Source organism: Scyliorhinus torazame, chromosome 1 (genome assembly GCF_047496885.1).
Source record: "Scyliorhinus torazame isolate Kashiwa2021f chromosome 1, sScyTor2.1, whole genome shotgun sequence".
Lineage (NCBI taxonomy): Eukaryota > Metazoa > Chordata > Chondrichthyes > Carcharhiniformes > Scyliorhinidae > Scyliorhinus > Scyliorhinus torazame.
The window spans coordinates 40,028,708-40,041,989 of NC_092707.1; the positions used below are offsets into that span (position 1 = coordinate 40,028,708).

Below are 13,282 nucleotides of genomic sequence, written 5' to 3' on the forward strand. Positions count from 1 at the left end.
GCAGCATAATTATGAAAGAGTTAGACCAACCCAGGAGAAATCATCCTGCAATTGACCTGAGCAATTAAAATGTCCGGTCTCCCACAGATGATAATAATAATATTTATTATTGTCACAAGCCGGCTTACATTAACACTGCAATGAAGTTACTGTGATAATCCCCGAGTCGCCACACTCCGGCACCTGTTTGAGTACACTGAGGGAGAATTCCGAATGTCCAATTCACCTGACAGCGTGACTTTCAGGACTTGGGGGAAGAAACTGGAGCGCCCGGAGAAAACCCAAGCAGATATGGGGAGAACATGCAGACTCTGCACAGACAGTGACCCAAGCCAGGAATCGAACCTGGGACCTTGGCGCTGTGGAGCAACAGTGCTAACCACTGTGCTACCGTGCCGCCCACTGTGCTGCTGTGCAAAACCATAGGCTACAATACAAAAAAAGATTATTCAGCCCATTGTCTGTGCCAGCTCTATGCAAGAACAACTCAGCAGTTCCACTCCAGGAGGGAGGGAGGGGGAAGGGGGGTCTGGCTGGGGGGTATTTGAGCAAGAAAATACGTGAAGGATCTGGAAAACTGACATGTACGGGAGGAATCCAATGTACAAAGCTCTGTAACATATCGTTTTACCATGTTCATGTCTTACTATGTGCGCTTTCTTTCTTTTGTTACGGGGGGGGGGGGGGGGGGTTGTTTGTAAGGGTGAAAAATTGTGTTAAAATTCCTAATAAATATATATATTTTTTAAAAACCTATCTCTGTTATAGCATAGTACACAGGCAGTATGGGTTTGAAAATAAGGAACTTCTTTAGTTTAATCTGCCTCCTAATAATTGTTAATTGGTGTCATATTATTATGTTCATAATGTATGACACCCTGATTAAATTATATGTGGATTATCTGGACTGGGCATTATTATTATAAGCAGTGTTTTAATATCAATGATAACATAGTGCAATGTACAATTTGCATGTGGTGACATTCATGCAAACAGTTTTGGTCCAAATTGTTTATTGTAAAAACTGTTGTATTGACTTTCTTTTTACATGTTTTAAACTATTAACTTATACTATTCTAACATTTTTAGGAAGTCGATTTGCAAGAAAGGGAAATACGGTCACTGAAAATTCAAAGACCTGCACAAATAATATCACTTAACTATGGCAAAAAGTATAAGATGACATCCTTTGCAAATGTAGCTATAACACCAGCAGTAAGTAGAATTTCATTGTACAGAATTAATATTGATTTGCAACTTCATATAGTACACATTTGCTGTTAATTTATTAACAGTACATTATAAGGAACACTAATTCAGTGCCCATGGCGCTTCTCATGCAAAACAAATTGCACCACATGGAATGCAGCTCATCACCACCTTCTCGAGGAGAATTAGGGGCCGGCAATACATGCTGGTCTAGCCAGCAACACTGCATTTCATGAATGAATAACAAAATGTATATATACAGGGAGCAGAATGTTAAAAACCACCCTTGTTGTCTTAGTCATTTGTATTTCTTTGTTTTTCATTTCTACTTTGTTTTTTATTTCCTTTCTAATATTTGGCATGCAGGCCTATTTCCTTCTGTACTCAGCACAATTATGCTTCTTTCTTAGTTGCAGTTACAGGGGAGTACTTTTAATATGTTACTTTTCCAGAATTTTAAAACTTTGTATTCAATAATGTGTATTTAACTATATAATTATTGTATATACTGTGTTTCATACTGCCACACCTTTCAAAGATGTCACTTTTGAATATGAATAACTGGGAAAGTGGCAGCATATTGGTAAACACGGTAGCACAGTGGTTAGCATTGTTGCTTCATAGTGCCAGATTCCCAGGTTCGATTCCCGGCTTGGGTCACTATCTGTGTGGAATCTGCATGTTCTCCCTGTGTCTGCGTGGGTTTCCTCCGGGTGCTCCGGTTTTGACCCAGAAGTCCTGAAAGACGTGCTGTTAGGTCATTTGGACATTCTGAATTCTCCCTCCGTGTACTCGAACAGGTAACGGAATGTGGCGACTAGGGGCTTTTCACAGTAACTTCATTACAGTGTTAATGTAAGCCTACTTGTGACAATAAAGCTTATTAATTAAAGATACTGGAACTATAATCGATTATCATAAAAATGATTGTCCGCTTCATTAATATCCCTTATAGAAGGAAATCTGCCATCCTTAGCTGGTCTAACCTTAGTATAACTCCAAACCCACAATGTGGTTGACTTTTGACTGCCTTCTAAATTGGGCAAGCAAGACACTCAGTTCAAGCTCAATTAGGCATAGGCAACAAATGCTGGCACATATTCCACGAAGTAAAGACAAAAGAAAATGCTTTATTGGCATCAAATTTACAAAATACCACACATCAGTATGGGAAAAAAATAACCACTTTGTCTATTTCGGTAACCTGTACACGGAGTTGTAAAACATAAGACCATAAGACATAGGAGCGGAAGTAAGGCCATTCGGCCCATCGAGTCCACTCCACCATTCAATCATGGCTGATTTCAACTCCATTTACCCGCTCTCTCTCCATAGCCCTTAATTCCTCGAGAAATCAAGAATTTATCAACTTCTGTCTTAAAGACACTCAGCGTCCCGGCCTCCACCGCCCTCTGTGGCAATTAATTCCACAGACCCACCACTCTCTGGCTGAAGAAATTTCTCCTCATCTCTGTTCTAAAGTGACTCCCTTTTATTCTAAGGCTGTGCCCCCGGGTCCTAGTCTCCCCTGCTAATGGAAATAACTTCCGTACATCCACCCTATCTAAGCCATTCATTATCTTAACTATTTTGTTATGAAAATTTTGTATGTCTTCAAAAAAGAGGGGGAAATACAAACAATATAGTCAGTGAGAAAGAACTTTTAAACATTTGATAGGATAAATATATATTTTTTAAAAATTCTCCTTTTTCATATTTTCTCCCAAATTTACACCCAACAATAAACAATAATCAGTAACGAATGTAATATCAATCCCCATATCAATAACAACGATCCCATCCTCCCACCAAACCCCCAAACATTAGCCCGCATGTTAACATAAACAAATGACAAAGAGGAATCAGGAATCACCCATAGTCACCATTAACACATACAGTCCCCCCTCGCCCCAACCCCCCAGCCCCCAACACCCCTAATGTTCGATGTGATCCAATTCTCGAAAGTGAATAATGAATGGTAGAATCCCTCCATCCTTCCCCTCAATTCAAATTTGACCTTTTCAAGCGTCAAGAATTCCAGCAGGTCCCCCCGTCACGCCAGGGCACAGGGTGGAGAGATTAATCTCCACCCTAACAGGATCTGCCTTCGGGCGATCAATGAGGCAAAGGCTACAACATCTGCCTCCACGCCAGTTTCCAACCCTGGCTGGTCCGACACCCCGAATATGGCCTCCCAAGGGCCCGGGTCCAGTTTCACGTGCACCACTTTAGAGATTACCCTAAACACCTCCTTCCAGTAATCCTCCAACTTTGGACAGGACCAAAACATATGAACGTGGTTTGCAGGGGCCCCCTGCAACGTTCACATACATTTTCTACCCCCTCAAAGAGCCGGCTCATCCTCGCCCTTGTAAGGTGCGCTCTATACACCACCTTCAGCAGTATCAGCTCCAACCTCACACACGAGGTGGAGGTGTTCACCCTCCGAAGCACCTCACACCAGAACCCCTCCTCCATACCCTCTCCCAACTCTTCCTCCCACTTTGCCTTGATCCCTTCTGGCGGCGCCATCTCCTCCTCCAAAATAGCCCCGTAAACCACCGATACTACCTCCTTCTCCAGTCCCCCTGTCGTCAGCACCCCCTCCAGCAATGTGGAAGCCGGCTCTACTGGGAAGCTCTGTATCTCCTTTCTGGCAAAATCTCGAACCTGCATGTATCTAAATATTCCCCCTGCTCCAGGCCATACTTCGATCCCAGCTTCTGCAAAACAACCCACAAGAAACAAATCTTTTAGTGTCCTAATTCCTTTCTCCTCCCATCTCTGAAAATTTCCATCCCACTTCCTTGGCTCAAATCTATGGTTCCCCCGAATCGGCATTTCCCTTGACTGATCGGATAAACATTATGAGAGATTAAATATACTGTTTGAAAGTAGGCAATCTACCAGGCCTGGATGGTATGTATTCCAGGCTGTTAAGAGAAGCAAGGGAATAAACTGTGAAGGCTGTTCTGCAGTCCTCTCTGGCTATAGACATGGTACCAAAGGACTGGTGGACAGTGTAGCGCACAATGACTTACGAGAGATGAGAAGTGACAAAGTCGATCCAGGCGTTATTAAGCGATGCTTGTCCTCAGCAGCTCAGCAACAGAATGAAGCTGCGGGGAGAAGCTCGGGTTCTTATACTCCGCCTTCAGGGCGGAGCCAGGAGTCGGCAGCCAACCAGGACCCGGGATCTGTCAGCCAATAGCACCTCGGCTTCACAGTCCCACATGACCCCTAATACATACCACCACAGACAGTTAACCTATTATTGTTTAGAAGGGCGAAAGGGGACAGACAGAATAACTATAGATCAGTCAACCTGACCTTGATGGTGAAAATATTGAAAAAACATCTGACTAGTTTGATGAAATATTTTGAAGTAACAGGGAGTCAACTAGGTTGTCATTATGTGTACTCTGCATGGACTTTAGCAAGGCTTTTAACAAGGTCTCGCTTGGAAGGCTGATTAGAAAATTAAAAATTCAAAGACCCCAAAAGAAAATGGCAAGTTGAATCCAAAATTGACTCAGCAGTAGGAAGCAATAATTATTAGTCAATAGATGTTTTTGTGACTCGAAGGCTGTTCCCAATGGCATTCTCCAGGAGACCTTTACAATTTAAATATAGTGGGAATGATTAAGAAGTTTGCAGATGATACAAAGAGTAGTCAGGTAGCTGATAATGAGGAAGAAAGCTGAAAACAGCAGGACGATATTGATCAACTGATCAGGTGGGCAGAAAGTGGGCAAATGGAATTCAATCCGGAGAAGTGTGAGTTAATGCATTTAGGGAAGATAAGCAAGACAAGGGAATACATAATAAATGTTAGCATATGGATTGCAGTTTACCATACTTCCAAATTTTATGTCATCTTGTTGGGGCTGACAAATCCCTGGGTCTGGATGGACTTCAGTTGAAGGCCATGAAAGATATGAAAGGTCATGAGATAGTTGATGCATTGGTTTTAATTTTCCAAAATTCTCTAGATTTGGGGAAGGTGCCATTAGATTGGAAGATAGCAAATGGAACTCCTTTATTCAAAAAGGGAGGGAGACAGAAAGCAGGAACCTACAGAACACTTATTCTAACCAATTTATTGGAGTTTTTCGAAGGAGTCGCATGTGCTGCAGATAAGGGGCGGGATTCTCCCAGCCCCGCGCTGGGCCGGAGAATCCCCGCAACCGCACCACGCCGCCCCGACGCCGGCACGCAATTCTCCTCGGAGAATTGTATGGATGGGCCGAGCAGCCGCTCTAAAAAGGCGGAGTCCCGCTGGCGCCGTCCACACCTGGTCGCGGCCGGCGGGAACTCTGCGCACAGGGTGGGGGAGGGAGGTTCCGACCCCGGGGGTGCCTCCAATGGGTCCTGGCAGGCGATCGGGGCCCACCGATCGGCGGGCCGGCCTCTCGCTCCACGGGCCTATTTTCTTACGCATCGGCCCCTGAACTCCCATGCCATGTTGTGTCGGGGCCGGCACGTTGAGGGAGGCCACCGCGCATGCGCGGGTTGGCGCGGTGCACAGTTCGCACCAGAATGGGAGGCTGGAGCGGTGTGAACCAGAATCGGTAGTCCCAGCGGCCCGTTCACGCCGTCATGAATCGCGACGACGTTTCTGACAGCGTGGACACTCTGCCGCCGAATGGGAGAATCCCGCCCAGGGCATTTAATAAGGTGCCAAATCAAATGTTATTTTGGAAAATAAAAGCTCATGCTTCATGTCATGGATTGAAGATTGGCGAGCTAACAGGAAACAGATTTGGCACAAAAAGCTCTTTTTCTGGTTGGCATAATGGAATGAATGGTGTGCCACAGGGATCAGTGCTGGGGCCTCAATTTTTTACAATTTAGTTAAATGACTTCGAGGAAGGGACTGAAGGTATGGCTGTTAAATTTGCTGATGACAGAAAGATAAGTAGGAAAGAAAATTGTGAAGGGGATGTAAGGCGGCCACAAAAGGTCATAGATAGGTAAAATGTATGGCAAAAATCTGTCAAACGACACATATTGTGGATAAAAGTGAAATTGTCCACTTTGGCAGAAAGAATACAAAGGAAATTTATTGTCTAAATGGTGAGAAAATGCAGGAGCAGAGAGATCTCTTTATCCTAGTCCATGAATCATAAAAGGCCAGCATATAGGTACAACAAGTAATTTGGAACACAAATGGAATGTTAGAATCACTGCAGTGCAGAAGGAGGCCATTCAGCCCATCATATCTGCACCGATCCTCTGAAAGAGCACCCTCCCGAGGCCCACCCCTCACCCTACGCCATAGCCCCACCTAACCGTTGGACACTAAGGGGCAATTTAGCGTGGCCAAACTACCTAACCTGCACATCTTTCGACTGTAGAAGGAAACCCACACAGACACTGGGAGAACGTACAAACTCCACACAGTCACCCAAGGTCAGAATCGAATCTGGGTCCCTGGTGCTGCGAGACAGTGCAGCATATGGGGCAGCCAAATGTTCTGCCCCATATATTAATACGTTATTGTTTATTGTGCGGGTAATTGATTACAAAAGTAGGGAGGTTATGCTCCAATTATCTAGGGCACTAGTGAGACCACATCTGGAGTACTGTGTACAGTATTTAAGGAGTGATGTCAATGTGTTAGAAGCAGAGAAGATTTGCTCGACTTAATACCAGGAATGGGTGGGTTGTCTTATAAAGAGAGAAAAGTTTGGTTTGTATCCACTCAAGTTTAAAAAAAGAAAGAGGAGACTTGATTGATGTCTTTAAGATCCTGGGAGGTATTAACAGGGTGGTTGTGGAGTGGTTGTTTCCTCAGTCAGAGACTCTTAGAACTAAGGGGGGATCAATATTTACAAATAAGGTACCATTCATTTAAGACAGAGATGAGATTTATTTTCTCTCAGAGGGTCGGATCTCTCTGGAACTCTCTTCCTTAAAAGGGAATAGAAGCAGAATCTTTGAGTATTTTTAAGGCTGAGCTAGATAGACTCTTGATTAACAAGGTGGTGAAAGGTTAATGGGATCGGCAGGAATATGGGGTTGAGATTACAATCAGATCAGCCATGATTTTATTGAATGGCAGAGCATGCTTGAGCGGCCAAGTGGCCTACTCCTGCTCCAAATTCATATGTTCATATGAATCACAAGGTTTTAAAACTGTGCCCTGCACGTTCAAGTCCAGGTCATTAATATAGATTTTTAAAAGACATGGGGCGAAATTCTCCTACCCGCCCCGCCACATTTCTGCGCCGACCGGCCGGCGGGAGTCTCCGTAACACCGGCCGGTCAATGGGGTTTCCCATTGTGGGGCACCCCCACGCCGTCGGGAAACCCCCGAGCGCCGGCAGAACGGAGACTCCCGCCGGCGGAGAATGACGCCCATGGTCCTGGTAGCAACCTCTGAAGAAAACTACAATATGCCTTGTTCCTGTCTGAAAAACAACCATTCACCACGAATCCATTTTCTGTCACTTAGCCAGTTTCACATCCATGATGCCTTGGTCAGTTTTGTTCCAAGGATTTTGACTTTGCTGACAAGCCTGTTACATGGCACTTTCTCATACGTTTTTTGGGAGTCCATGTATACAACACCAACTACAATACCCTCATCAACTCTTTTAAACAAGTTAGCTAACCATGATTTTCACTTAACAAATTCTTGCTGGCTTTCCTGAATTAATCCACCCAACCCAGAAGGATGATGAACTGTGCCCACCACCGCCCTCCCCTAAAAATGTAACGATGACCATGAAACCATTGTCGATTGTCGTAAAAACCCATCTGTCCTTTAAGATTTACAATCATCTAGATAGGAATAATATGATCAGGGATAGTCAGCCTGGCTTTGTGAAGGGTAGGTCATGCCTCACAAACCTTATCGAGTTCTTTGAGAAGGTGACTGAACAGGTAGACGAGGGTAGAGCAGTTGATGTGGTGTATATGGATTTCAGTAAAGCGTTTGATAAGGTTCCCCACGGTAGGCTATTGCAGAAAATACGGAGGCTGGGGATTGAGGGAGATTTAGAGATGTGGATCAGAAATTGGCTAGCTGAAAGAAGACAGAGGGTGGTGGTTGATGGGAAATGTTCAGAATGGAGTTCAGTTACAAGTGGCGTACCACAAGGATCTGTTCTGGGGCCGTTGCTGTTTGTCATTTTTATCAATGACCTAGAGGAGGGCGCAGAAGGGTGGGTGAGTAAATTTGCAGACGATACTAAAGTCGGTGGTGTTGTCGACAGTGTGGAAGGATGTAGCAGGTTACAGAGGGATATAGATAAGCTGCAGAGCTGGGCTGAGAGGTGGCAAATGGAGTTTAATGTAGAGAAGTGTGAGGTGATTCACTTTGGAAGGAATAACAGGAATGCGGAATATTTGGCTAATGGTAAAGTTCTTGGAAGTGTGGATGAGCAGAGGGATCTAGGTGTCCATGTACATAGATCCCTGAAAGTTGCCACCCAGGTTGATAGGGTTGTGAAGAAGGCCTATGGAGTGTTGGCCTTTATTGGTAGAGGGATTGAGTTCCGGAGTCAGGAGGTCATGTTGCAGCTGTACAAAACTCTGGTACGGCCGCATTTGGAGTATTGCGTACAGTTCTGGTCACCGCATTATAGGAAGGACGTGGGGGCTTTGGAGCGGGTGCAGAGGAGATTTACCAGGATGTTGCCTGGTATGGAGGGAAAATCTTATGAGGAAAGGCTGATGGACTTGAGGTTGTTTTCGTTGGAGAGAAGAAGGTTAAGAGGAGACTTAATAGAGGCATACAAAATGATCAGGGGGTTAGATAGGGTGGACAGTGAGAGCCTTCTCCCGCGGATGGAAATGGCTGGCACGAGGGGACATAGCTTTAAACTGAGGGGTAATAGATATAGGACAGAGGTCAGAGGTAGGTTCTTTACGCAAAGAGTAGTGAGGCCGTGGAATGCCCTACCTGCAACAGTAGTGAACTCGCCAACATTGGGGGCATTTAAAAGTTTATTGGATAAACATATGGATGATAATGGCATAGTGTAGGTTAGATGGCTTTTGTTTCGGTGCAACATCGTGGGCCGAAGGGCCTGTACTGCGCTGTATCGTTCTGTGTTCTATTAAGGAAGGAAATCTGCCATTCTTACCTGGTCTGGCATACATGTGACTCCAGAGCCACAGCAATGTGATTGACTCTTAACTGTCCCCTCAAGGGCAATTAGGGATGGATAATAAATGCTGGCACAGCCTGCGACACCTACGTCTCATGAATGAATGAAAAGAAATGTAGCTTATGAGCCCTATTATAGACTTTCAAGTTTTCCAGCAGCAATGACATTGGATGTCAGCCAGTAGGGATGGTAGTGTTTATTGCCTTTAACAGTTTCCTTCTCTTTCCATTTATTTTACCATTCTCTTTTTGAATGGAAGGTCTTGACACCAGTTTCAATGTTTGATCATCATTTTGGTTGCAATTCATCATATCCTCCCATGTGTGGACATGAGTATAGCAGAACTTGGGGATTTGAGATTGTCTTTGAAATGTTTATTTTGGCTCCAGTTTGAACAGGCTCCCAGCCATTTCTCTGACTAAATAACAAGCTGGGCAGTCTTGAGTCAGGCATTCGGGCAATATGTCCCATCCATCTCAGGTGATGATGTATAGGGCATATCTATGTCTTGGAGGATAGTCATGTTGTTATTTTGACCTTTGATGTAATTTACAAGATTGTTCTCAGACAGCATTGATGTTGTTCTCGGGCGTTGATATGACATCAATAAGCTATCCATGCCTCAGCAGGATGGAAAAGCATGTGGAGACCCACTGCCTGATAGACTTTTGAGTTTAATGTCAGATATAATATCATGATTCTCAAAAATCCGAGTGCATAATTTACAATAAACAGAGCAATCATATTGGAGTCAGCCTGTTAGGAGTGATTAGCAGCATTGTTGCAATAAAGATTGAGAGTGGATTTGCTTCCCCTGTTTGATACCTGTTTTGACAGGGAAAGGATGCGTAGTAAAGCCACTGCAGAGTAATTTTGTTTGCTTATTGCCATGCAGGAGATGGATAATGTTTGCAAACTTGCTGGGCATGAATATAACTGTACCACCTTCCAAAGGGTAGCTCAATTTACCAAGCTGAGGTTTTGATGAGATTGAAGAAAGCCATGAAAAGAGGGGGTGTTCTGCTTTCTGCACTTCTACTGAAGTTGGCATGCTGTGAAGATTATGCAACAAGTATGATGCCCTAAAGGGACACTGGAATGACCTCCTTTGCAATTGGCGAGAGGTGATGAAGAAGTGTTCTAGCCAGGACTTTGAAGTAGATGAGCACAATGCTGCACCCCTGTGGTTGTGAGGATTCTTTGCTGCCAGTCCGAATGAAATGATCAGTCGAACACCTCGTTACTTAAACATATGTTTATTTCTCGGCTGGTGCTCAGACCACTGTATCTCTTGAGAGTTACAACAGTAAGCAAAAGTCAATACATCTAACAGCAGTTCTTATACATTTTTGGTTCATTGCTGAGGGCAGCCCCCTCGCATTCTATCTGTGCTTTTAGCTCAATTATAATTCAGTCCCCTCAATTATAATTATCTTTAAGGCTAGCGCAACCATTCCCAAGGCCGTTACTGCAATTTGTCTGGTACAAAAACAAGTGATTACAGCTTGCTACCAAAAAATCCTGTCTTGACATTCCTTCACACAAAGCTTTATCTAACATTTTGTTTTCCCATAAAGTTCCAATCCATCTTGAGCCAAACTCTCATTTATCCATCATCAGCCAAACTCTCATTCCCCCCTTTCATCATTTCATGATAACTTCTAATCCATAGCCAATCGTCTCAGTCTCTCCCATTCTATTTGCACTTCTATCATTTCCTCATATTCCTCAGCACTTACTTTTACATCCATTAACTCGTTAAGGCTCACTTCATGTTGCTGCATTAACTGTTGAGAAATTACTGCTGCACTGACACTTTTACACAAGCATTTCATTAGGAAGCTAAATATAATGATTACAAGTATTACAACTACCAGGATTATCAATCTATGCACTAGGTAAGACCCCCATGATCCGGCAAACCACCAATCTAACCACCCATCCCTTGGTGTTTCATGCAGTTTCTTAACCTCTTTGCGGATATGATCCACGAGGTGGGTGGTGTTCTCCGAACTATCGGGGATGTAGGTGCAACATTCCGAACCGATCACGGCACAAGTCCCACCTTTGTTTGCAAGGAGGTAATCGAGGGCCATTCGGTTTTGTAGGGCTACGGTTCTTATTGCCACCATTTCATTATTTATCTCAGTCAATGCTTCAGTGGTGTCGTTTGCTACCTCCTCCAGGATTTTTGCTATCTTCCTTATTTCCTTCATTGCAAGAGCTACCCCGATAGGGGGAAGCAGGATCCCAAAGTATCGTTGCGTTTCGGTTATTGCTCTCTTTTGTCGCTTCATCATTTGGTAATGGTCGCCTAAATTGGCGAGGTGGTGTATAAAGGGGACTACATACCCCAGATAACAGGATCCCGTCCAATTCTCTGGCAGCCAGGGATATGCCTTGTGGCCACAAATAAAGTACGTCCCATTGTATGAAGTGAGTTTGTCCACATCAAACCCTTGGGCCATCAGGGAGTACTTGAAGGTGCCTGTCCCGTTAGCGTATGGGATGTCCAGTGTACACCCATAAAACTGAGGAGACGTATATACGGGATAGACCTCAGATATGTTGGCCACCCCAAATCTGTGCTCGCATTGACTCGCACCTACAAATATCCCTTTAACCACATTCCTTACTAAACATATTATTCCCAGTGGTCTTCCATTGTTGGTGGTATTAGTGAGGGTAAGAAACGGAGGCTGGTGGGATTTGTTATAACTTGGTTGGTACCACATCTCAAAGGTGTTCATTGGATAGCCCCCCTCTTTCCAAGATCTTGGGGATATGGGGAGAAACGATAAACTAGAAGCTGCCCCGCCGTCTGGGTGTCTTACCATCGATGCAATTCTTATAGTCCTGGGGGATTGACGAGTACCATCCTGGTAAATATACCATTCTACTGTTTCTGACAGGCCGAACATCTCCCCGTAACAGCCTCCCCGAACAGGCGCCGTAATATGGCGACTAGGGGCTTTTCACAGTAACTTCATTTCAAGCCTACTTGTGACAATAAGCGATTTTCATTTCATTTCATTTTCATTTCAAGCGGAACAGGTCTGAGGGGGATCCCTCCCTTAGCATGGGTCGGGATATGTGTACATACCCAGCAACCAGAAACATTAATGTCCTTTGCATACACATATGACATATACAGATACGTGTACGCAGCCTTACCCTCCCTTGTTCAACGCATCCCAAGGGTAAAGTCTTTTTTTTTGTTTCTGCAGCTATAGTCCCATTTACAGTTGACCCGATGACAGGGTAGGTTGCCCTTAGTCACTCCACTGATGAGTATGGTCCGATTGCATCGTTGTACGTAGGCCGAATATCCGTCCGCAGGGGTCGCGTTCCAAGGTCCTTTTCCTGGGCCTTGACTGGTATACACTGTAAGGTGTCTCCTCGACAGAGGTGATGAGTCCGTCTTCCCTTGGGGCCATAGGTTCTTCGCTTGGCCTCTCCTCCCGTTTCCAAAAGTCCCAGCAGGGTTACGATAATAAGGCTGTCCTTCATCCTTTAAATGATGCTGAAGTTATTACCTAGGGCTTGAAACAGAGGGTTATTCTCTATTGCATTTTCACAACCTTACAATGGTGGATGTGGATCCTAGCATTTCTGCCTTCTACTTTTACAGCAGTGGGAGTAGTGAGTAGGACCTGGTGTGGTCCTTCCCATCGGGGTTCTAATCCTTTCCTAACCCAATTACGAATCAGAACATACTCCCCCGGATTAATAGTGACAGAACTGGACAAGGGAGGTATCTTCTCATAAGCGGCTCGTACCCTTGAATGGAGGCCCTTTAGTACTTTAGTCAAGGCTATCACATTGTTGGCCATTTCAGTAGTCATATGGTGAAACTGTACTTCCTTATGTTTCCCTTGATCCCAAGGAGTATGCAAGGGTCTTCCGTATAAAATTTCGGCGGGACTCAGTCGTGTCTTTCCAGCTGGGGTTGCACG

At 44.5% G+C, this 13,282-nt stretch overlaps 2 protein-coding genes across 2 annotated transcripts in view; one reads left to right on the forward strand and one right to left on the reverse strand.

Moving 5' to 3' along the window:
- The window catches only part of LOC140398666 (NACHT, LRR and PYD domains-containing protein 1a-like), a 121,108-nt gene that overhangs the window by 56,907 nt on the left and 50,919 nt on the right, over positions 1–13,282 (forward strand). The window contains exon 10 of the mRNA XM_072487674.1: positions 1,090–1,215. Within this exon, the coding sequence (XP_072343775.1) occupies positions 1,090–1,215 (126 nt within the window). The remainder of the gene's footprint in view (positions 1–1,089; positions 1,216–13,282) is intronic.
- The window catches only part of LOC140398733 (syncytin-A-like), a 70,549-nt gene continuing 67,833 nt past the window's right edge, over positions 10,567–13,282 (reverse strand). Inside the window, exon 2 of the mRNA XM_072487761.1 lies at positions 10,567–12,868. Within this exon, the coding sequence (XP_072343862.1) occupies positions 10,988–12,247 (1,260 nt within the window). The 5' untranslated portion in view covers positions 12,248–12,868 and the 3' untranslated portion in view covers positions 10,567–10,987. The remainder of the gene's footprint in view (positions 12,869–13,282) is intronic.